This window comes from Acanthisitta chloris, unplaced genomic scaffold (genome assembly GCF_000695815.1).
Source record: "Acanthisitta chloris isolate BGI_N310 unplaced genomic scaffold, ASM69581v1 scaffold1876, whole genome shotgun sequence".
Lineage (NCBI taxonomy): Eukaryota > Metazoa > Chordata > Aves > Passeriformes > Acanthisittidae > Acanthisitta > Acanthisitta chloris.
In genome coordinates, this window is record NW_008677582.1 from 152,746 (window position 1) to 179,129 (window position 26,384).

Consider the following 26,384-nt stretch of genomic DNA (forward strand, 5'->3'; position numbering starts at 1 on the left):
GAACACATTTACAAAAGAGAAACACATCAAGAAAATACAGATGACAGACCTGATATTTAGGGTACTTTTGTTTTCCACCTTTTATTGAGTATGTCAATTGTAAGTGTGGGAGGATGTTTCAAACCTAACATTATTTTCATTTTTTAACCTGTTTTTTTGTTCCTCTTTTCTACTTCCCTATCTATTAAACAAAGAGATTCTTTCAGCTAAATTTTATAAAATCACTGAAGCCAAACTGAACAAACCTTTCCTCTCCCAAACCTTCCCTGTCATTTGTAGCATCAACACAATTTCACATGAAAATATGTGAACATAACCTTTTCCCTTATTAAAATTTGAAGTTTTTATGTGAATGATCTACTAGTAGCTAGCAAAATTAGTTCACAATCTTGTTTCATCTCTAGTAGAGATATGAACAACAATTTCTGGGAGTATGACTATAGGTGAGTCTTTTGGAGGAGGATATTCTGCAGACACTAGCCATGTGCCAGATACTACCAGTTTTATGACTCTCGGTTTCTATTAATTATTGAAAAAAAAGTTCATTTTATATGCAGTGCATGGCTATCATTAAAGAAAAAAACATTCTTTGGAAGAGGTGGCTTTGAACTACACTCCCATTGTCCTTCAAAGTGTCACCAGGTGGCACTTCTAGAAAACACAAAATAGAACTGCAGGACTCGTATTTAAGAAAATATATGAGAAACAAGCCTCTAAATATTCTAGTTCACAGTTATGTGAAGTCATCCACAAATTAATTATAAAAATTATATATGTTTGATGATGAAAATGGAGCTACATTACTTATGGCTTTTCTGGCTGATACTTTTTGCTTTGCTGATCCATCGCTGTTGCTTTGTGTTGATATGTATTTTTATCTCCACAATCAGGGAGTTTAGTCCTTCTCCAAAAGGGAATCTGGGCTAATGTTCACTTTGACTCAGTAGCTGATACCTCAAAGAGAGGCAAGGAGTCCTCAATAAAAGCACTTTGTTCATTTGTGGAAGTGTCATGTGAAGGTAAAATTTAACACAGAATAAAAGGTAGTGACATGCTGGGCTCACATGAAGTGCTGCTTGAACCAAAACTGGAATTCCCTCCATCTGTGTTTATTCTCCTTTTACGTTTTCTTTTCCAGCCTATGGCAGGTAGTGTCTTTGAAGGTAAGCACACTTGCACATAAAGGCAAACAGTAAGCCACTACCAACAAATGGTAAGAAAGTAAAGCTGAGTTCAGAAGAGCAGGAGGAACACTACAGAAATGGGATTTTATAAACTCTCTTCATTCAAAAATACCATCTAACTACAGCTATGGTCAAACACAGACTGTGGAAGCCATGTTGAAACAGCTGACAAGGCTCACCTACATAAGAGCTGATCAGGTCAGTTCTTAAAAGAGTCTGTGGTTTTTCAAGATGATCCAAAACCAGAAAAGATCACACCTTTCCTTGTTCACCCTAGCAGGTGTTTGGCCTTTGCTGTCAAACTAAGAATTTTTCCACCCTTCTCTTGCATCCACAAATGTTTCCTTACAGAAATGCTGAACCTATTTTTTTTTGAGGTTGCTAACCTATTTGTTTCAATAATACTTAGTGGCAGTGATTTCTGCAAAATTGATTAAATGCTTCATGAAAAAGTTCTTTGTTCCCTATTGACTGCTTTGAATCTGGTGCTTTTCAGTTGCACTGGGTGCCCCTTTTTTAATGTCAAATTACGCATGAGGTAAATTGGAGCTGCCTTTCAAGAGACTGTTTGGGAAGGAGGGTGCAGGAAGAGTTATTTTTTACAAATCTCGAGAGACCTTCTTCTCCTTTCCAACCAGAATAATTTCTCCTCAAATGGATCTCCTGCCCCAGACAGCTCCATGTTGTTAATCACTTGCATTTGCCCTGGAGCTTGGCTGAGTAAATGGATAAGGAAGATCTTAGTTTCAGCCTGAACTAAGCTATTTCATTTGCAATGGGTTCAGTCCTACATTTTCCACACAAACAGTAACTGAAACAGTCAGTCAATAAATAAAATAAAAGAGCTCTAAGATTAACACCTGATAACGTGAAAGGCACAAGACTGCAAAGAAACTTTGCTCCTGCAACTCTCCAAGGACCTTGTGACATACAATTAGAATAACAGAGAGTGCTTTTTGAACAAGAATCTGAACATCAGGGGAATGCGATGATGTTTCAGCTCCATGTAGCTGTAGTATGTGCAAATAGAATTGCAGATTAAACAGGAAAAAAAACAACCCTATCTAACAAAGCAGTTATTCTGCTGAGGCCTTCAGGTGACACTTTAAACCACGAGTGACCACGGAGTATCCAAAGGAAATAAAAGATAAAAAACTTATAACAAGCTTGTTGTTCCATTGAAGGGTTCTGGAGATATCATCAAGCTTCGCTGGCAACAAAAAGAACTAACAGAGTGAAAGATAAGACTGATATACCTGCATAACAAGCCTGCTATTCCACTGAGAGATTTCTGGTGATACTACACACAAGGAAAGCTGAGTTAGGGTAGTTTGCAGTTACAACAGGATCCCACATTACGTCAATGCAATTCTTCCTCCTGACTGCATTTTAATACAGAATATGCGGAACTAACAATTATTTTGGGTTGGGCTTTTTTGTTGTTGTTTAAAAAGTGCAATAGAGAGCTTATTTTGTAAGTTGCCTACTAAATTTCTAAATTAGAAACTGAAAGCTGAGTGAACAGTCTGCAAGCATGAAGAACAATTAAGCAGTACAGTTGAGCTAGCAGTTTTTGTAAAAAACCTGGTTTCTACTCACTCTCCCATTGGTGTGGGCCTCAGGGGTTTAAGATTAAACAAGGCTACGGTTAGGCAGTTCCAAAAGAGAGGGAGAAAAAGCTGGAATTACCCTCCTGCCAATGAGGACTAACAAAGGCTGCCTTGAACAGTTGAATGAAACTGGAACCCAAGTGGTATCTGGAACGGATGGTAAGGGCAGGGAGGGGAGGGAAGCCCAGACCAAGAAAGTGCAGAACAGCAAACTTTCTTCAGGAATGAGAAGCAGCAGAAAAAGAATGGAGCAAATCTTCTTCCCACTGAAGAGGCAGATTATTCTACTGACAGCCAAATGTGGAAGTGCCGAGCAACAGGGACTGAAAGCAGTGATCAAACTGCTCAGTTCTTATATTTTAAAAGGTTTTTGTATTATATCCACTCAGGCATCAATCACAACTTTATTAAACCACGAAACAGATGTCAGATCAATGGCTGTATCGGAAACATTTTGAATGACAGGCTGATGATGGAACAATTCCAGCCTCCATACATTATTAAGCACATACTAATGCTGCTTTTTCAGTGCTACCCTTACAGACTCATTTGCTCTATTCTCCATCTACAGTACCTTTTTTAATGGCAGACCTAATTGTAGATAAATACTACATAGGAAAAACAAGACTTACTATAATAAATAATAATAAACTAGTTAAAAAAATTCACACTTGAAAACCAGTTGTCTGCCTTCACATTATGCCTTCTGGCATTAAAATTTCATTTTAATACAATTGTAGGAGCTGAGACTGGGTTGTCAGACTTAATCAGAATATTCAGAGCTATTGCCTTTTTGCTGTAATCTTGACATAATTTAAACTTAGATTTTCTTTATATATTTGCCCACAGCTAGCACATCCATGTAAATGCTTTTTGCTCCTTTTGAGTGAAGAGGTATGTATGAAAAATACATATAAATATGGCAGAAATTGCCCCTCTGGAAGATTTTCTGCTTAACTCTAGATTTCAGGCAGACTGGGGAAGTGATCAGAGCAACATACTTGCCTCTCAATTCATCAGTAACATAAATTGTATTTTCAGTGGCAGAAATCAATTTGATTTTCATAAAGGCAAAAAGGAATAAGGCTACTGGTGGGTGAAGCACAAAGCACAGTAACTGGGAGATGCAAATGCTGTACAAAATCCTCTCATAGCACATGAGCTTAGGGTCAAGGTGCCACAAATGGCAGACCCTTACCTCCTCTCTTCCACTGGTGCTCTATACCATTCTTCACCACTGAAATGGTATTTGCAGCTTTTTACTTGGCCTGGCATCTCGATAGCCTTATGCATCCTCCTGATTAGGGAATTCTTAGTATAGCAGAGACATCTGCTTTTATACAGGCACTTCAATAATCCATAAGAAATAAGAATGTCAAAAATATAATTAAATGAAATTAAATATGCATTCTTTGGGGGCTTTAGAGAGCAAGGAAACTTCTTGCCCCTATCTGTGGGAAATGGTTTCCTAAACAAAATTATTTGTGCTTTTGGGGGAAGACTTTCCTTAGCACAAGGGAAATGCAGCTGGCTATGAGTGGGTCTATAGGAAAACTACTCTGGTTTGACTCCTGAACTGGATGCACTCAGCTGGAAGTGGAAAGCCCTGCCAGCATTAAGCCAAAAATGCTCATCCTGGGCTGGTGACTAAATAATCAAGAGGATGGAGGCAGCTACACCCTGAATTCTCATAGGTTTTAATGTCTGCTTCAGGGCTGTAAGACCAAAACTCAAATCCAGTTTTTGGTGTCACGGCAGGAATTGGCAGAGACTGCTGTTATTCAGGTCACTGGCCTCACCAAAAGAGCACTAAAGAGTGCTTCTCTGTCAAGGGTCTCCCATCTGGAATAGCTCCAGTCTGGACAAAGTATTTTAATCTTTTAGAGAGCATCAAAAGGCAGAGTAATTCCCACAAGATACAAAGCTGCACAGGCCCTTATGCTATTTCTCTAGCTCACTCACTAGAGAATACATTTTCTGTTGAAGCAATGTTTTATAAGCTCAATGTTCACCCTGAATCAGGCAAGTGTGGACGTGGTTTTGAAGTCAACTCTCACTTAAGTGACCACGGGGGTCTGTTTCAGCTGAAAAATATCTTAATTAACAAGATGCTTTTCTAAGCAAGAGAACTTATGAAAGTCTTTTAATAAAAACTGTTTTGCATACCGCAAGCTTTTAAATTAAATTGGGACAGACTTACAGCCAATACTGAGCAGAATTGTTTGTGATTTTTTGTCTTGCTTGACTAAAAAAATCTGGCTGGTTTCTTGAAAGATAGCTGGTGGCTCTTTATGGCACCCTGTTGCACAGTTTTAAGGATAAAATTAAAAAATACATTAATGACAGAAATCTATCATTTATATCTTATATCTCCCATAAAACTCACTCCTGCTGAGGTACTCACAGTAGCATGGTTTGGACTTGGCACAGTTCTTCATGCTTTATGCTCTCAATACTCCTCTCTCTGGCCCAAAACTCAGAGTTCCGCATAAATGAAATAAAATTATCACTAAATAAATCATGTATCTAAATAGGTTGTGTTCTCTACTTTTTTTTTTTTTTTTTCTGCAAAAGAATACATTAAGAATGAATTTCAGGTCAGGATGGATAAATTCAACAAAACTGCTACTGGCAGCCCAAATCCTTAAGTTTTCCCTTTAATTTCAGATAGGAGGAATTCCCAACACTAGGAATTCTCAACGAGCTCCATGACTGTCCTGCTTGCATGAGTACTTTACCTGAATATGGTGCTGATGGTATTTTTATCAAACAGAAATCCTGCATGTGATAAAATAGGGTGTTATTTGAGATGTATGAAAAACCATCACCCATCAATCATTTACTCTTTCTTGCTATTTAAGCTTCCTGTAAATGAGTTAGGAGTTTTAAAGATAGTAAGCATAAGCCTGTATGGATACCTCTGAATGTACTTCAAGAAGTTATCATGGGGAATGCTGTGACCTTGAAAGATAAGACTGCATATAGAGCTAGGAAAGGAAAGGAAAGATTTTTCTTTCAGATGCAGTAACTTAAATTCAGGATCTTATTATCACCCACTAGATCAGCCATTGCTTTTCAGAGTCCTTCCCCTGACCCCCCAATTGGATTTGTTACTGTAAGAACTGTAATAGTGGTCTCAAGTCAGAAGAGAACATTAGCTGGGAATTTTCTAGTTTGCATTAAGATTATGAGACAATGAGCACAGAAGACAATGTCTGTTAAGAGTTATGGAATTGAAAATGACAAGAAAAAATTCATAGGTGCTGCCCAACAGCAAAACCAGAATTCATATTCCATTTCCTTGTCTTAATTTTTAAATGCACTTTTGAATCACAGTAATTACACATGCAGCAATTCTCACTTGACCTAGCTTTTCCTTCAATTCCATGCTGATATTAACTTTAAGATGCAATTCTCACTTCTTCTGGTTGTTGAATGCAACATTTAAAATAAGAGTAATAAACAATAAGCCATCATATATAAATTTAGTCAGAAATAAATACAGAAGTCTTGTATCTTAACAGATTTTTTAAAGAAGTGGGAAAGGACACTGGAGTTAGAATTAAATTCAACAGATAAGTAAAAAGGAGATGAAGAGAAGAGGAACAGGAAGAGGAAGAGAAGACACAATGCAGTGCATTATATAACTTTGTAAAGGTGCAACTTTATTCAGTACCTCATTCAATTTAAAAAAATTTGGAAAACTGTTCCTATAGATTAGTACCAAGTAGTACAGTGGTGAAATAGGAAAAAAAATTGAGGTCAATAACCAATCTTTCATGCAATTATTATGTAAAGAGCATGTGTGCTAGAGACATAGAAGTGCAATATGTAATATATGTCTGTATTTTCGCAAAAATTTACATGTACATGCAGTGTGCACATATTCACATATCAAATCATCATATATTGTCTGTAGCTGTTGTATTTTAGACACCTTTCAGTGAGTTTCAATAATTTTAATTACGAGTAATTTTTGCCTTTCTCTGACTCTGGGAGAGTTAATTGAGTCTGACATAGCTTGAAGAGAAAATAATTGCTGAAATATGCATGTTTAAATATGATGTGCTGGAAACACAGCTGACCTTCACCAAAAGTCATATTTCTAAGCCTGGAACAAAATACGTATGGCTGACTGTTATGGTTTAGAAGTGAGTAGTGCATCCTACTACAAAGCCAGATCTCCTGTTTCCCAGTGATACAAAACTCAAGATTGACAAGCAAACTATTTATTTTTAAAGAAGAAATTGATAGAGCAGTACTTCCATAATTACATGAGAATTAGTACAGATAATTCCTGCTAAGTACAGAGGGAGTTTTGTTGGCCTACTGTTTTACTACTTGTACTACTTTGCCATTGGTGTCGTACAATACCTAATGCTGACTGTATGATGGTGAAGCACCGGAAACCCAAGAGCAGTAAGTTACCTTAAAAAACTCAGTAAGCAATGCATGTTTCACAATATAGAAAGCAAACAGTGTAATCTATGATCTTACCGTTCCTGTTGTGCCCAAGGAAAGGTGGTTCATCTGTTGGGTCAGAGGGCCCATCATGCTTGCTGGCTGCATTGACATAGTGTGGTCCATTGTTGGTGTTATCACAGCACCCTAAAAATACACATTCTTTACACTTCAACGTCTCACTTTAAAAAAAAACCCCAAAACCAAAAAGAAAAAAAACAGCAGCATTCTCTAAATGAGTGAACCTGACTGAAAACTTGACATGAATCTTAAAAGAGACTAATATATCTGTCAGAGGAAATATGTTTTGTTCCTATTGATAACGAAGCTACACACATATATTATTTGTACTGCTAATGAGGCCATTTTATGTCAGTTCCAATTAAGTGTCATTTTTTACTTCATTGCTTCTGACAAACAAATGCATATGTACTTTCTATGATGAATGCTACTGTACATCGTGAAACGCCTGTCATTTCCATTTTTCCATATCCTATATAGAACAATCTTACAGACAGAACACATATGTCCCCAATTTTCTCTGACTTCGAAAACCTTCAGTCTCAGAGATCTTCAACTTATTATGGTAATTATGTTGGATTTTTCTAGTCCCAATTAAGAACCCTTACTCATGACATATTATAGCTGACTAAGTAAGGCTAGCTATTGACAGTGAGTTTGGTACTGACACATTTAAAGCACATGCACACTGTTTAAAAGCATTTTTTTCTCTGCATGAAAAACAAAGACACTAATAACAAAGAGCATATGAACTAAAGCAAGAACAAGACGGAGCAAAAAATAAAACAAAGGACATGACAGAGAAGCTTTGAAGAGAGAGCTTCTTTGCCATATTCCTTAGTTTTTGCTCTCCCACTCCCCAAGGTCCTATGTTGGCAAAGTAATGCCTTAGTGAAGTGCTGATTCTCTTCAATTCTATGGTGTGAAATGTTATTTCCTGTGTTGTTCAGAGAAAGTCAGTCAGAAAGAGTGGTCTGTTCTTTTTCTTGCAGATAGTGAAATAAGGAGCTATTTCCAGCTATTTCTTCATATGAAATAATAGCTTCCTGCATATGCATGTTTGTGTGCACACATTACAAATTTGCTCAAATAATCACCTTACACCTGACATAAAGCACAGAAAATGGGGATTAATACATTTGTTTTTAAAAATTTACGTTTTTTTCCTTTGAGATTACTGACAAAATTCACCTATAAACAGGAAATTAAAACAAACTAGTTCCAAAATCCACAGCACACCTGTACGTAAGTGTCTGCCTCATGTTTACATAGAGCTGTGTTACTGCATTGCCAAGGATGTGATTAGAAGCTAAAGATTTCAAATTTTCAGTTTGAAATTAAAAAATAAATAAAAATAAAAAATGCTAAGAAAGTACCACTTCAATTTTTTTCTCACCTTCCAGCAATATTTTTTCTATATACATTCTATCCATGAAGCATAGAGTCTGCAGTCTCTGTGAACTCATTACTTGCCTGCAATGGTGAAGAGGAGGTAGGCTCTGCTTGGTCAGTTCTTTTTGCAATACCCTCAGCATATGAAATACATACGCGCTTGCTTTATATCAAATAGTGGATTATGTTTCTTGCATTAACAAGAGGCCCTAGAGCAATCTGGCAAATTAGAGAAACTAGCCTCCACAGAGTATCTGTCATGATTCCAAATAGATGCTTATAAAACAAGCTGATCAGTGTGCACGCATCAAACCTGCAACACTTGCAAACACTTTTGCAGCTTTCTTGGCTATATTAATAGACATATTACATAGATTAACTGATTGATTAACTCATTTAATGAGCTACCACAGTGCTAACCTTCTCCTTATTGGCACAGGTCCTTACAAACCAAGATAGTCACAAACTTTCGCCACACTATTTCTTCCACCATAATAGAGTTAATATTTTATTCAAAAAGCCCTTCTTTCTTCTTACATGTCATTCTTGGGTTTCCTGCTGCTCCTCTTTCTCCTGGAAAAGAACTCTTCCCTTTTGAGGAAAGAGTCTAAAAGCAAATCTGTGGGGTATACACACACTCAGCCCGTTCAGCCGGCCCTGCATAGCAGATTCAGTGCGAGACTGAAGAAGCAGCATGCCCAGGGAAAATGATGTTCTTGTTGTCTGTTCAAAATGAGCAGACCGAGATACCATGCAGCTGCACGAGGTCTTAGGGTTTGGACTTCACCTGCACTCCTTGGTTGTGGTAAGAAATTGTAAGCTTTATGAACAGAATGATCAGCATTTTTACTGTACCAAACCATATGCACTCAAACTGAATCTGACAACTGCTAAACACTTCTCAGTTCCCTCTACGAGAAGTCTTCTCCTTCAGCTTAAAGCTGGAGAATTGCCTCAGGGCTTTCCATAACAGACAAGTTGTGCTCCCACTTGTGCTGTTGAGGAAGGTGATTCTTCCTCTCTCCTACACTCTTGTGAGAACCCATCTGGAGAAACACACCTAGTTCTGGGGGCTGCAATATACAGAGAATGTGGACCTGTTTGAGAGGGTCAGAGGAAGGCCATGAAGACGATCAGAAGGCAACACAGCAGAAGGCATCTAAAGGGAGGGTGTCAAGAGGATGGAGTCAGGCTCTTCTCAGTAGTGCTAAGCAATAGGACAAGAGGCAACAGGCAGACACTGATGCACAGGCAGGTCCTGAACATGAAGAAGAACTTTTTTACTGTATGGGTGACTGTGCACTGGAACAGATTGCCCAGAGAGCTTGTGGAGTCTCCCTCACTGGAGATATTCAAGAGCCCTCTGGATGCAACACTGTGCAATGTGCTCTAGGAAGACTCTGCTTGAGCACGGAGCTTTGACCAGGTGACCCACTGTGGTCCCTTCAAACCTTATCCATTTTGTGATTCCATGAAAAGAGAGTTCAAGTTATTCAGCCTGAAGAGAAGGCTCTGGGAGACATCATTGCAGCCTTCCAGTATTTAAAGGGCAACTAAAAGAAAGATGACGACAAAGTTTTTAGCAGGATCTGTTGCCGTAAGACAAGGGGTAACGGGTTTAACCTGAAGAGAGGTCAATTTAGATGAGATCTAAAAATATTTTTACAATGAAGGTAATGAAACATCGGAACAGGCTGCCCCAAGAGGTGGGAGATGCCTCATCCCTGGAAAGATTCAAGGTCAGATTGGGCAAGGCACTGAGCAACATGATCAAGTTGAAGATGTCCCTGATAACTGTATGGGGGTTGGACAAGATGACCTTTAAAGGGCCCTTCCAAGCCAAACTATTCTATGTGTGATGGGGTAAGCAGGAAGTCACACCTGCACCACAGCTTCATGCAGCCTCACACTGCCAGCAATAGTAGCAGCAATTAATTTAGGATGTCCCAAAGCCTTTAAGTATCAAGCCTTTTTTTTTTTTTTTTTTGCAAAGATGCTTATTGCAAAGGTATGGTTGGAGAAACTTGCTGTGATTACATATGTGACAGACTGATAGCTATTCCTGTGCATAAATTCAGGAGCCTGGAAATCAAGAAGGGGAAGCGGTGAAGGAATCCTTATGATTTAATGTATCAAACACAGGTGCCAGACACACAGTGGAAAAATCTGATAGCAAACATCTTTCAGCAAATAAGTAAGCAAGACAGATATTGCAAATAAACTATTATAAAAAATAGGGAATGGAGAGAAAATATATCAAGGGAAAAATTGCTCAGAGACAGTAAGCATATTATTTTTAAATCAAATATATATATATATGTATGTATTCTAGTCCCTAAATATATACGATTTAGTATGTTTGGAAAAAAGTTGGGAAAACAAATCAAGTATTTGCAGCTTTCCTAAAATGGCTTAACATTTTTGAAGCTGACAGTTACCTAGAGAAAAGAATTACATGTATTTGCCAGACCATTAATTCACCAGAGTTTGCAGAATGTTCTTCTGATCACATAGGGAAAAAAATTATATTTAATTAAGGAAATATTGTCTGGTTGTTAGGACAACACCCAGTCTCCAGACCATTATGCATTTCATAATACATGCTGTCAAGTCCATTCATATTCAATTTATTTAGCTGTAGAAAACAACGTCCTGCATCAGATGCTGCCATCATGTTAAAAGTAATTTGATTCTTTTCAGCCTATAATAGGTATTTGCTGATAAACATACAGTTGGCTACTGGCAAAGGCTACAACAAACATATTTTTCATCGCCATGTGTTTGGATGTCTGATTTTACAGAGTTTGTAAAATGTATGAGAGGCATCTCAGCACAGTGGAATACTACTTAAGGTCCAGCTTAGTTGCAAAAAACCTGTAGAAGGAATTATGATGAGCTTTTTGCCACCATCTTTGCCAAAACAAGTAGTTGGCTTGCCAGTTATTTAGGTGTACCTGCAAGAAACTGGTTACTTTAATGACTTTTAAATTTGGCAAGATATTCTCGGCATATGACTTGCCATACAATCCTGTTGATGCTATAGTGGCTTTAAAAGAAATTAACTGGGCAAATGGTAAGGCATTAATGACAGGGACAAAAAAGCATGAATTTTGCAACACTGTCACAAACACAAGTTGACATATAGACATAATTCCTCTCCCTTTATTTGAAAGACCTTGCTCTTTTAATATGCTTTAAGCTCTATGAACTTCCCTTTCATATAAGAAAGCAAATGCATTTATTTCAGAATACTGTCTATAACTTGCAAAAAAAGAAGCCTGACTGTATTAGCAACAGCACTCTACAGCCCCTCTATGACAACAAACTGAAATTAAGGGAAGGATACTGAATACATTTTGTTTATTATACTAAGTAAGTGATCTTTAAGTACTTGCCAATACCAAAAGACAACAGCAGAAATGAAGTCTATGTTGGTGCAATAATACATGCCACCTTTTATGCATAGAAGGGTGGGAAAGTGACATCAGAAATAAAAAGTGTATTAGGAGGCTTTAGGAACAGAGAGTTCAGTAGTTGAGAGATGCACTTAGGGGCCAGTGGGAGGAAGGATTAGTTAGTCACAGCTTTCTAGAATAATGAACTGTATTAAAGGCTTCTATTTTATTCCAGTGTTCTAATACTGATATTGGACCTAAGGGGCAAATACCAGCTGAAAAAATAGTTTTTCAAGCTTACAGTAAGCATCTGCTTACTTTACAGCTTACATTTTCTTTATTTAAGAAGTTTTAACAAATTCTACTTTGTAAATACTGGCCAGTATAAAGCCAATATACATTTCAGCAGCAAATTTTCAAATTTGTTTAGACACATTACGCAGATATATAAGTACCAGGTCATTCAATCTGAAAAGTTATTATCATGCTACCAAGTTATTACCACACTAACAAGTGAATGTCTTTATGTTATCGAGAACATGTTGCTTCATTAAACTGAGTGAAAGGATGACTTTCATTATCAGACAGACATGTCTATCAAGAATTAATATGAAAAACTCAACATGTATACATTTTTCCAGATAAATATACTCTCTCTGTATACTGAACAAATGATGACCATATTTCTGTTGTTTTACTGTTCTGTCCAGACTGACTTGTGTCATCTCCTTGGTCTGTCTTTTACAGATGGCAGAAAAATGGGGTCCCCTTTTCAGAAGAGTGAGCCTAGTGAAGCTGAACAGGCTGGTAAGTGGCCAAACATGACTATTGTAGGAAGATTAAAGGTAGCTTTGAAATCCTCTCTGCCCTCTGTCATCATCTCTGCTGGGAATAATCATTGATATTCCAAAACAAAGTAAAATCTATTTTCTCTTTCTCAATGAAAAGTTAGCAATTGCCTTGGCATTTGCTAGCTGATCAGAGATTAAATCATGATTTGAGTATGGTGAAAAAGATCAGCAAACATTAGCTAATAATGTATGTTCTGCAAATCTTAGGATTCGGTTTCATTTCATTACATTGTTGCATTTAAAAGCTTGATAAAAATGGGGTAGAGCGAGCTGGAAGCCCAAATCCTGCACTAAATTAAAGCAGCTTTAATTTTGGAATAGGCAAACCCTGATACAGACCTTCATCAACTCTGAGCCCTGCTTCTGTGCTGAGTATTAAATCACAAGTTCACATCGTAATATTTCTAATCTTGGGCACAAATTCAAATTCTTATCTGACATCACCTTCATAACATAGTTGAATCTTCTTGGAGCAACAGACATATTTGCTTTCCCTTTCCCATTTTTTTTCCCTGTATGTTTGTGAACTTCTTTTCAGGTCTGAAGTATATGTCATAGGTCCAAGAGAGTTACTGCCCAGAAGTAACTGGTCTTAAAGGATTAAGAATCCAAATATAGTGTGGTAAATAAAGAACAAAGATGACCTTTGTGTATGCACCATCTTTCCTACAACAACAGCCAGGGTTTTTGATTGTTTCTTTCCCATTGTCCTTCCTGACTTTAACTGCATTTTCTGTCTTCCAGTTTGAAATACAGCTTTTGATAATATACAGATACTAGCCTACATATATAAAAGCAGATTAAAAGGATATAGAAATGGGAACATCAAGAGATAAAGAAAATGCAGTTGATGCAATAGGAATAGTTTTATATTAGTAACTGCTTGCACACAAAAAAGCAGTACCTGCAACTATACTGTAGCAGTTAATAAATTTATTATATCAGGCAGTACTGCTGTGACTTTATGTCAGTAGTTTATGCTTCTACCAGAGTTGAAAAAACTCAGTAAAGTTCAGAGCATACCTCAGTCTGTTAATATAAAGGACTTTAAAAAAAGAAATAGCATTTCTGTTGCAAACAAAAAGTTGCCTGTGTCACTCAGTGCCTAAAGTGACTTTTGCATGGTGACTTAAATCTTTCCACCCAAAATAAGATCTCAAGAGAAAGGCCACTGAAGAAAAGGACAATATTTATGAAGGAAAAATATACCTGAGTTGCTACAGGGACTCTGAAGCAGAGACTGAGACCCCTGTGTTGTATCTTTGCCCTTAACTGTCTGCACATGTAGTCAGGACCACAAACCCCTGTGCTTCCCTCTAGACTGAGAAACAGAAGTCTTCATACCCTTCTCCAACTTACCCCATGAATAAAATAAAATTACTAGTACTATGTGCCTGAATAAACGGGAGTAGTTTTGCTGGGGCCTGCTAAGAGGAAGGAACCCATGGCAATTAGGGAATGACCTGTTGCAGTAGGGCATTTATTCCAGCAAGTGCTGGAGCAGGCAGAGAGGCCACAGACAGCTCTTACTCCCTTGTCTGACATATTCTAGAAGGGAACAAGAAATCACATTTCTTTGGTTTTTTTCCCCTACTCTTCAGTTTATAAGTGCACTTGGTTGTATGATGGCTTTATGTAGCCAATCCACATAACAGTGCTTTTGTTCTGTCAAGAACAGCCATCACTAACGAAAGCATCCTCACAACTCTCACATAAGGTTTAGCATCCCCAGAAGACAAGGAAGAAACATAGAGATGGTGATGTGCCTGGGACAGAAACACTGTAATACATAGATAAAATCTTCTCCTGCCCTTCCAACTATCAGATTTCACAAAAAAAAATTCAAAGAAGTTTTCAAACCATGTCAAAATAAGCATAGATTTTAAAACTATTACATTATTAGTGAAAACAAGCTTTTATTTCCGGCACAGATCTCCTGACCTATACCTAAGTGGTACGTGACACATGCTAAAGTGTTATGCTTGGCAATTCTATTCTGTTTATATTCTTACACATGTTTTCTGATGTGGACAAAATCCTTCATCCACTGTCTCCCAGTGGCTGATGTGCAATCTTAGTAAATGGGAATTAGGAGTCTCTTTCCTGTGGACTAGTTTTTCTTAGTATCAGCATGGAGTTTGATCTGTTAAAGCTAAATCCAAATAACATTTCCTCTCAAACAGTTCTGTGTATTCCGTCCCTTTGTGCCTATAACCAGGCGTGAAAATTGACTTAATGGCACATCCTAGTTCTAACAAGGTGCAAAACGGAAATTATCAAACAGTACAATTAAAACATGAGTCAGCACCGATGTTTAGCCTATATTTTCACTTCCTTGCCTTACTGGGTTCAAACGAAACTTTAACAGAGGATGTCAGATTTGTATCCTCAATAATCTGATTTTATATATACATATATACACACACCTAATTACATATGGAAAGACAAAAGATATTGCCATTTCTATTACACCCACTCAGGCCACAATGTTTTTTCAATATGTGGATTTGTTTTTTAACATTTGAAACTCTCGGTCCAGGATATTTTCTGGCAAAAGTAACTAAAGCAAGAGTGACAGGTTTTTAAACTTCTTGTTTATGAGCAACAGTTAATAAGCATTGAGTAAGGTATTGGCTGAAAATACTTACTTACTTGATTTCACTCACGGAAATATGCTCTAAAGACAAGAAAAATGCTTAACAGGAAGATTTGCCTCCAGAGATTGTGCTTGGATGTAGAGAAGCAGAGCAGGCTGGAAGCATGAAAGCATATATGGCATGTTTAATGCGGTAAGACCTTGGTTCTCCCTGAGTCTCAAGCTTTCCAGGTGAAGTGGGGCAGTCCCACCTGTCTGTGTGCTCCATGAAGGCATGACAACAGATGTACAATTGGATCAAACGTGTGATACACTGTGCTTTTGATCTCTGCTTTTCTGGCGAGATTTAGTACATAGGTCATTTGCCAGTCATAGAGAGTGGTTAACTGGTTCTGGGGAGGAAATGTCTGTGACATTTCTTCTACATGCACTTCTTGCCTCAACACTGCAATGGCCAGTGACAGGACAGCAGCTGTGATCCGTAACAGATGTGCTGTGTTTCATTTCCTGCCCAAAACCTGGAGGGACTTGCACTGTGTGAGCTGCAATCTAGCAGCTGTGCTGGAGGAAAAGATTTGCTCATTAGAAGGACAAACACTGACACTAGGAGACATCAGAAATGCTGAGGAACTGGCTATCAACAAGAGAAAAGAAAACCAAACAGAAAAGCAGGCTGGTAATATAACTCTATGTATTAAGTTTATATTTGAGATAAGATGGCAAAAATGACACCCTACACAACCACGGCCAGAAAAAAATGGCATAGCTGTACATGGTGATAACTCCACAATGCTACAAGGACCTAACACAATCAGACTTGGATGGAAATATCTGAAATATCTTCAGCTTTCAAAAAAGTGAGATGGTATCACTGAATGAAGCACCAAAGAGACATAGAGAAGTGCCAGGGTTGCAGACAGCAGAATGCTCCTCTGTGAGATCCCAAATACTTGAGAGGACAGTGGGAAGAATGGTCAGGGAATGGGTAAGTATCAGGATGTCTCCCCTGCAACTGCAAGGTCAGACAGGCTCTTGTAAGCCAGACCTTTTAGTGATGGACAGTAAAAGTGAGAAGGCTTCACACAGTTGATCATGGACTTCATGTCAGCCCTTGCAGTGTCAAGGCAAACACAACTTTTGAACATCAGAGCTAAATCCTAGGCTAGATTAAAATCTAAGCTGCACTCTCAGAACCCTGCTGATGCAGGAGCTACCATATAATCCAAGTACCCAACTGCATGGGCTGGAGAGAAAGCCACTTTGAAATGCTGAGATTAATGTTGCTGTGTCACTCTTGAATTCAGCTACAAACCAAAAGTCCAGTGTCTATGAGAATGCACTACTAGGCACTGCTATGTGCTTCTTATGTCTAAACTCCTTTTCGTGCAACTCCTGAACAAAGGAAAATTAATGGTATGGAGGGTCTATACTTTCCCTCCTCATCCCATTTTTCAAATTTAAAAGTTCAAGAATCCTTCTTAACCGACCTATTAGGAAATATAGATAGGAGAAGATGCTAGAAATGAAACCCTGGGTAGGTAAGTAAGTTTTCCTAAAGATATGCTTCTGTTCAATAATAGATTTTAGACTTGAAGATGATAGACTGGGAAATCCTATACTAAGCCCCTGACCATGTTACGTATCCATTCAGTTCTAGATCATAGTGGTTCATACTGATCTTGAAATCTAAAAATATGCCCTTATTAGAGAGGACAAATACAGAAATCTGTCTCTCTGCCATGTTCTGTTAGATTTGTAACCCATTATGTTAAACAAAGCCCTTTCCTACATTGTAACAGAAAGAAAACTATTCCAGCCTGCCTTTCCTCTCATTTAAACCCCAAAATTTTCACAGCCTAAATGTTCTGCTTCAGATTCCAAACTATATTTCCTTTTCTGGATTTGTAACTCCTGAAGGGAGGCTATGGATGAAATCTACTCTCTTGTGTATTGGGATTTGTCATTTGACTGGTTAAAACTGGCTACATGGCAGTGACAGCTTTGTGAAAGACCTCAAAACCAAGACTAATGCATGTATTTCAATAGTGCCTTCTTACCTTGTATCCCATTATTAAAAGTAATGTGAGACTATGCCTCATTCATGGCTTTACAAATTTTAACTGTGATTTTGCTGACTCTAACCAGGCTGGTTGCTGCTTGGACTCCACTGTTCACAAGCCACCAGCACCTCGTTTTTGTTGCACCTGGACAACTTCACCGTCATTGGATGATGCCCCCAATGACACCTGTGTAGTTTTTTTACATTGTTTTAAACAACTGATAATATAGGCACAACCTGCTGAAACTGCAGCTGCAAAAATGTCCTTACGTAAAACTTTTGTCCCTGATGCATGAGACCACAAGAAGCCAGTAACGCTGACTGCAGCAAGCACACAGAGCATGTCCTTCAAAGGTAACCACATTTTAATCAGTAAAAGTACAACTGATATAGCTGAAATCAAATTCAGGCCCTCAGTTTTGTATCAACAGTCAGAAAAAAAAGGAGTCTAGAGAGGGCGAACAGATTTTGTAACTAAAAATGTGATATTTGAAGTCCTCGTTTACTTCAAAGTACTTCCAAAGAAACTAGCCTGTGTATTAGAATAAATGCTTGACATTTAGAGGTCTCCCTCCTACCAAGGACTTCAAAGTGCTTTAAAAACTGCATGATATACAGAGGACTCAGGACCTGGTCTGTTACCAGGGTTTTGGAATGGGTCTGGATCTACATCTGAACCTTCCCAAGTCCATGAGCATTCAGACTGGGGATACATCTTGGGTAATCACCATAGCAGGCCCAAAGGGTGGTTTTGATCAGACACTCCTGTCCAAATTGATCAAGAAAAGGATACATTTTACCTCTTAATTCATGCTGAGCAGATTTGAAGTAAATTAGAGGTAATGGCTAACTTAAGTCTACTATGCTTCACATTTCCATTGTCTTTTAAAAGAAAATGAAAATATTTAGGAAAAACACTTTAAAACTGACCCTTAGGAGCAAAACTTCAGTGTGCAAGTGGTCCAACTACTCTAAAAAGTAGACATGAAAAGTTCAAAAAGGTGCAGATTTTGGCTATTAATAAGCTAAAAAGAAGAAAAAGTAAGTAACTAATCCGGTAAGGATTACTCACTTTCTTTTCAATATAGTCGAACTGATTAAGAATGACTACATTGATATATTTTCCTTTTTTTTTTTTTTTGATTCAGAATAAAGACACTCTTGGGCTGAAATCTTCCTTATAAAGTTTCAGCCTGGAGCACATTTTTACAGCTGAGTTATTATCCTTAAAATACGAGTTCATACTGGAAATGCTGGCAGCCCTCTTAACTATTGTATAGCAGTGAGCACAGCTGTAACATGTTAAATATGTTGAAAGTACATGGGGGGAACAGAGAGGCTCAGAGGACTTGTAATAGAATAGGGAGTCTCATTGCTGGGTCACCAGGTTCGGCCATTGCTGGGACTGCATGAAGGTAAGAAGATCTCTGTGCTTTAGAGGAATAAATCATAGTACAAGCTAGAGGAAAAAAGGCCAGCTGAATGGCATACACATATTGCTGAGATGAACAGTAAATTATTTGGAAAAAATACTTTGAGGGAGAATAAAACATCCTGTGAATCCAGGTCACACTTGGCACATAATTGTGACCAAAAGAATGAAAAATATTGGAGCTGTCAAAAAACACTGTTTCAACCATATTTCAAAATGACATGTCATTTCAGAATTTATCTAAATTTGAAGGGGAAAAAAAGCTTAAAATTAGTTCAATAACCCTGAAATGAAAACAGGGAGATTATAGATATTTTGTCTTTGTTCTTCTTCTCACCCTCTCCCCATTCCCTAAGTTTTCTCCTGGAGTGCAGTCAAAACAACATTTTCACAACTTTTTCCATGTCACTACCCTCTCCCTCTGCACATTTTCACTTCAAGACAAGTTTTAGAGTTATTATTTGATTCTGCCCACAAAGCCAAATTTTATTATTCACAGAGTATTATATATGTAATAGTCTTGTCAGTCCTAGCCAGAGGCAAAGGGTAGCCTCAGAGAAAAGGAAACAAGAAACATCCAAAGGAAGATAAATAGGAATGAGATGATAGGCAAATGGCTAATACTCCCATCTTTTGTTGAGAGCTGTGTTGATAGAAAAAGAGTGCTCTAATTAATTCCAGAGTGACAGGAACTCAAGGGCTGGGTTCTGTGTGCTGCATGCTTGTGAATCTTCATTCTATGGGAACCCCCTTCCTCCAAAAAACAAACAAACCCTTGTTTTGTCTTAGACATCAAAAGACACAACATAACTAACAGCAGATGTTCCGATAAACTCCAGTAGAGACCAGCCTCTTGGCAGCCATATTTCTATTCTCCAGTGACTTTTCCAAGCACACAGAAAATCCACTTGTGGGACTGAAAATTACATGAAATTGTTTTCTGGTAGTATTTCTTGTGGTATTTTCTGGTACTATCGAGGAACTGCAGTATCACGAAGGAACCTGTCTGTTTTGGTGTTTCAGCTCAGTGTCACTGCAAATGATTAGAAATGTAGGGAAGTAATGCAGAAATACACAGCTTGAAGCATAAAATCAGAACTAGATGAGGACAAATTTTTAGCAGAAGCTGTTTTCAGTTTCAGTGGTTCAAACCTCCATAATCCAACAATCATGGTAACAGATCCTAGTGAAAAATTTGGCCTGAAATCTTAGCCCTGCTGAAATCAATTAGAGTTTTGTCACCAACTTGAATGTTACCAGTGTTTCACATTGTTTTAATCTTCATAGACAGATGCCAAACTGTACATTAATATGCAGGTATCCAATGTATTTTTATGCCACAGACAGATTTTCATTAATTAATTAACCCTAGTAGAGATGATTCTGCTCTTGTTTTCAGATTCAGATTGTAATTCAGTGATTTATTCTTTTTCAATAATCCAATTGTAAATTTTGTGCCCTATGGCTTCCTGCAGACTTGTTTAATCAAGAAACAAAATTTTATTTTATGGCAAGACAGTCATGTTGTCTAGAAGCTGAAGTAATTAATAAAGATAAGGACAACCAACCTTGGAACAGGAAAGAAGCAAGTCTAATAACAAGTTCCAGTATGAAACCATCTAATAAATACTTGTTATGCACACTGAGAAGAATCCTTAGGCTGAAATGTTGCTATAAATTATTCATATGGAAGTTTTGGACTGTAAACAAATTTATGAAGATAATGATCTCTTTGCAATTCATGAACAAAAGTGGAGGGAGGGGTCAATCCCCAGAATAAACTGTGATGTATAAATCTACCAGCTGTAGGCATAAAGTACTGATGCAGAGATTCGCTGCAGAAATTGTAAAATAATCCCTGTGTGTTTTCTCTTTCCAGAAAGACAGCTTTGAAGAGCAACTGCAGAGCCAAATAATTTAGCATATCCTCATTTGCTGTTCTTGACCAGAGCACTAATCACAAGTTAGGAATCAAAGCCTTTGGACTATAATGGGTGAATCAAATCAGAACTGTGCACAGCATTAGCCCAGGCCTGCTTAAAACTAACAGCAAGCAAGCATGAAACCTTTTTCAATACAGACTGCAAGGGGTTGTTGCAAGTTTGGGAAACATTGATGTTCATTTTTGTTTGATGTACCAAACTGCTTTTCCTCAACTGAGGATCCATACTGAGTGACTAGGTGGTTTAATATGCTGAATGAATTTCACAATGGCAAAGTTTACTTCCAGTACATTTATTTAATGGCTGAGGGAACTGATGAAAGGGAAATAAAAATCTGATGAGGAGAAAAAAATTAGACTAGAATCTAGACTCCCCCAGGACAATTTCTTGTGCTTTGTATCCTCTGTACTGACAGACAACATATTTGCTTTCTAGCTAATTACCAACAAGACTAAAATTTTACATCTTTGATGTGTACAAGATCAAAGAATATTAGGAAATAAAAGTAAGATTAACATAATTGTCTTGTACAGCTATAATAAATTATAACTACATATACAATCGACACCCTGCTCATCAGGAAATCATAAACTAGAATCAACTGAACCAAACAAGAACCTTGTTTAACTTTGTTTCCTCTGCAGCTTCTCACCTCTCCTGACACCCACCACTGGATCACAGATGCAAAGCCAGGAAATAAGCAGTCTCCCAGTGGCCCATATGATGCTCACGAGACCCGTGGGAGCTCCTGTTTCAGTTGTTGAGCCTTTAAAAAAAGTAGGTGCCTTGTACAGTCACAGCGTGTCATCAGCAGGGACAGAACTAAAGGATTTCCAGGTCCAAAATCACATATTCCTACTACTTGCTTAATTTAAAGGATTAACTTCTATTTAACTGGGGTTTTTTTACCCCTATTGTCTACCTAATGTGCACACACAAGCTGGGCAGTAAACCTCTCTGGTTTGTGGCATGTTGTGGTGGTGCAGCCTTTTCCTACTATATAGATAGTATACGATTCTCATCCATCAAATCCATATGACAGTTAGTACGCTCACTTTAAGGAACAAAAAAAGAGAAGAATCGGTGCTTTGGTATATACCTGCATCTAATTCATCCTTACCATGCCTAAAACACTGTGTTAGGACTATTGCATTTTCTTAAAACTGTCTATGAGAACAATACTGTTCTACTGATAAACACCTGGCTTTGACTGATTTGACTTCAGTCTTTATGCACACAGCATATGTGTTTACTCCATAAATATCTAGTATTCCTCCTTCCTCATCAGCTCAAATGCGAGAAAAAAAATCAAAGGCAGCCAAAAGTGACTGACTTGTAAAAGTAAAATGGGGTGGGAATGTTTGGATTGCTTCAGCTCATTAAGGTGACGTGAAAGGTCTACTTCTGGCTAGAAGCTACGAGCTACTCCTTCGAGCAAAAGCATTTTGAAGGTTTTATTTGTCATCAGGTGGCAGTGACAATGAAAAATGTCTATTGCACTTCAAGACAGCTGGTAATAAAGCAGCACAGGGAACAACTGACAGAATAACCGTTACTGTACCAGTGTAACTTCTAAGTTTTTACAGCCACTCAGCTAGAGTTATACCATTGTATTAAAAGTGGTTTAGGGTATAAAAAACATTTGGTACAGAAGGGCTCTTTCCTCAGGTGGCAGTGACAATGAAAAATGTCTATTGCACTTCAAGACAGCTGGTAATAAAGCAGCACAGGGAACAACTGACAGAATAACCGTTACTGTACCAGTGTAACTTCTAAGTTTTTACAGCCACTCAGCTAGAGTTATACCATTGTATTAAAAGTGGTTTAGGGTATAAAAAACATTTGGTACAGAAGGGCTCTTTCCTTTCCAATGGGGAAAAGCAGGTCTTTTGCTTAATTGAATTTAGGTATTTTTACAGTGTAGTTTTGCTTTAGTTCACACAAGGGCAAGCCTGAAAATGTCTCTGACAACTGCCTCATTCAGCACCCTTGCAAGCAGCTCTGAACAAATCACAGTCTTCAAAGGCACATTGTTTTTATTTGTTCTCATTGTAACAGATGTTTTGTATCATGTACTTCAATGAACTAATTCATCTGCAGAGGACCGCCTACTCTGGCTGGTGTGCATCCAGCTGTGGAAATAGCTCAAGTGTCATCTGTGACCACTTTCATTCCATTCTCTTGACCTCACAGGATCTCAGTGACCGCATCCAAGCCCATAAAAAATAAACAGACCTGAGAACACCCTTTTAAAAAATTTCCAGCGGAGGAGTAATGCTACTCCAGGCAGGAAGCCTTTCTGGAAAGAATGCAACTGATACTGAAGGAAGATTCCCTCAGCACTGGAAGTCTCCTCCAAAACATGCTGCTTTTATCATAAGAACTACCCAGTCAATATTAAGAGGCACAGGAGCAATGTCATGTGTGATTTTGATGGAGCTGAGAGCTTTTGACTAACTCAGTGCCATATCAATTAGCCCAAGCACCAGGCAATCACCACTTCTTCTCTAAATATACTAAGCTCCCTTTAGAAGCTGCAAATACCGTGAGGCTAGTTCATCTCAACACACTGAGCACTTTTATATAGTGTGGCCCTACTGTAATATATTTCTGAAGTAGAAACAAAATCAATCTGAATTGCTCTGGAGTGGAAGCATATCCCATTAACAGCTGTGCACCAAGATTAAAATGTATTAGTGGATAAAAAATAGCCTGTGTCTGTAAGAAGACAATTACTGCTTTCTTAAAAGTGACCAAATAAAACACCCAATACTAGTAAAGAATAGACTTTCTGAATGTGCCAAGTCACAACATGCCTTGAATGGTGCAACCATTCCTTGATTAGCTTCCTTAGAAGAAGGAGCAACAAGTTGCCTTCCAAATTTGTTGAGAAGTTGACTGCAGTTTCCCACAGGAAATAAGTAGTTCATGATAAGATGCTGATCATACACTTCAATATCGGGTCCACTGTGTTTGCTAATTACTTTCTAACCACTTAGTCAAGTCACCCATTAAGAGGAAATGATTCAATTGCAGATCCACTGAACTGAGAAACTAGGTGACCAAAACTCCTTGTGGAGCTTGAATTATCCACCTGTGTAAGAGGGCTCACAATATGTCAGACCAAGTAGTTAATTTCAGTTTTGAGAAACAACTATGGCTGTATTTAATTAGAAAGCTTGGCAGGATTTTTAATATTGTACAACACCAATTACTAGAATATTTCAGAAACATTACAGAAGCCTTCGAAAACCTTCAGGAAAATTAGTGCCTTATATCAATCATCAGAACTGATTCATCACTTCTAGGAAGTTGCATTTCAAGTCCCTTAACTCTGCAGAAAAGATTGTAAAACTTGCTGGCAACTGTCCTATATTTTAGAGATGGTGATTCATCTTTTCACTTCTGATCAGGTGTATTTGCTATAAACTTGTAATGTGGGTATACGTCTGGGTCAACTTCTTCAAGGTCTAAGCAGATCATGCAGAAGGCCTGAACAGCTGGCTGCAGCTCATGACATTTTCTGTAGTTCCTAACTGAGAGGTCAGCAAAATAGACTCACTCACAGTGAAGCTAAACAATTTCACATTAGTGTGCACTAGTGTTTACAGCAACTCATTAATTGATGATACTTAGGGTAAAAATGGGTGCCTGACAGACAACTCTTTTAGGATTTTAAGACTTTGTCTGACACATATTTGAGCCTTCTGCTGATTTTGCTGTTGTTTGGTTTGCTTGGCTTGGGCTTCCACTTTGGAGCATGTCAGAATGATAGATAACATTCTTTGAAATAGAGAAAATACGTCTCAGAGGGAAACCACCACATTTGAGTAAAACTATTGTCCTTTAGCACATATAGCATACAAAAGTGATGCCTGTGACGCGTCTACGACCTATACTGGATATTGGAATTGTTAACTTCAAAGAGTTCTGTCGCTTGTATTTATCCACAAGAATTTTACCAGCACAAAGGAGTTAATATAGCTTTTTATGCTGTGAGAAGAAGACGAAATATGGCACAATACCCGGTTACATATTGTCCTAGCCTGGCTAAGAAGATGAAAGGAAAGAGCAAGGCACAGTCTCATACTTCACTCGACACAACAGCACTCATGGCGTGCTTCTACTTAGTGCTTTACTTGCCTGTTAAACAAAATGATGAAAAGAAGCTCAGAGAGAATTCAAACACATTGCATATTGTGGAGGCAAGCGGATATCACCACAAACAGATCACTGCTAATCACCACAGCCCACACTCTCAAAGCCATGACCTGTATCACTGATTTTTATCTAGAAGAGGGATTTGAATGGCATGTAAAACTCCAGGAAGAAGGACAAATGTACACAGATGAACACTGAATCCTCTTGTGAGAAAGTTCTCTTAAATTATGGTACTCAGAACTTCTCAAGCACTATTACTAAATCTTTATAATAAACTCACCTGGCTTACAGCACAACCACTTCCAGTATTTTTTTTCTGAATGGATGGCAGTTACATACATTGATCCATTTATATTATCCCTGTGGAAACATCCATAGTTACTATCCACTGAAGTATGAAGTTCAGAATCTCAAAGATGTGCACATGACCTGTGCATGCCCAGGAAAATGTATTTCAGGGTTACAGCCAAACCTGAACTTTGACACCCAAGGATAAATAGTCTGGCTTTGCCACCCTGGAAAGTGGAGGCAAAACAAAGAAAAGGGTAAAACTACTAGGAGATCCTGGAACCTACTCCAGGAAAGTCACACCTGTCTTTATCATGAACACTGGCATAGACCGAATTTAGGTTTGCTGTGTGAGTCCAAATCAGCACTGAGCACAAACTCTCTCATGGCAGCAGCAACAGAACCAAGACTACCTTTCAGAAGACTACCATTTTCCCTTCATCACCATGCTCTAACCAACTGCCTAAAACTGGCTCTACAGTCATCTCCTGTCAAAACTGACATGCCCAGCATGTTGAACACCTGTGAAGATTTAGGTTGAAATGTTATAAAATGGATATCAAGCAGAGGCTGAAGATGCGAACCAGGTGTTATTGTCTTTAGAAGGCAGCATGAAACCAGAGAAATTACACAGGTCTTTCCCTTCAACTTCTTTTTATTCCTGTGCTGTTTCTGGGGAAAGACATGGCCTGTCACAGCTTTAGCTGTCACGATGAGTGGCTTTGCTTGCTGAACTTGGAGCAGGAGTTGGCAAGAGAGCTAATACAGCTTTTCTACTTCCACAGACATGAATCAGGGAGATAGGGTGCTGCATCTGCCTGTCTACCAGAAACACTCAAACTTCTCCTGACAAATGTCCACCCCCTCCTCTCCCTGAAGTAAGACCTGTGACAAGCACTAGCAAACAATCATTGCATCAAACACTTCCTCCTCATTTAAAATAAGTAAACCCAGAGCAATCCTCTCTTTTCTACAGAAATGACATGGTCTG

General features: G+C 38.2%; 1 protein-coding gene across 1 annotated transcript in view; it reads right to left on the reverse strand.

Annotated features, from left to right (window-relative positions):
• LOC103803981 (RNA-binding motif, single-stranded-interacting protein 3) overlaps positions 1-26,384 on the reverse strand; it is a 341,464-nt gene that overhangs the window by 21,383 nt on the left and 293,697 nt on the right. The window contains exon 10 of the mRNA XM_009076562.1: positions 7,292-7,402. Coding sequence (XP_009074810.1) covers positions 7,292-7,402 — 111 coding nt within the window. The remainder of the gene's footprint in view (positions 1-7,291; positions 7,403-26,384) is intronic.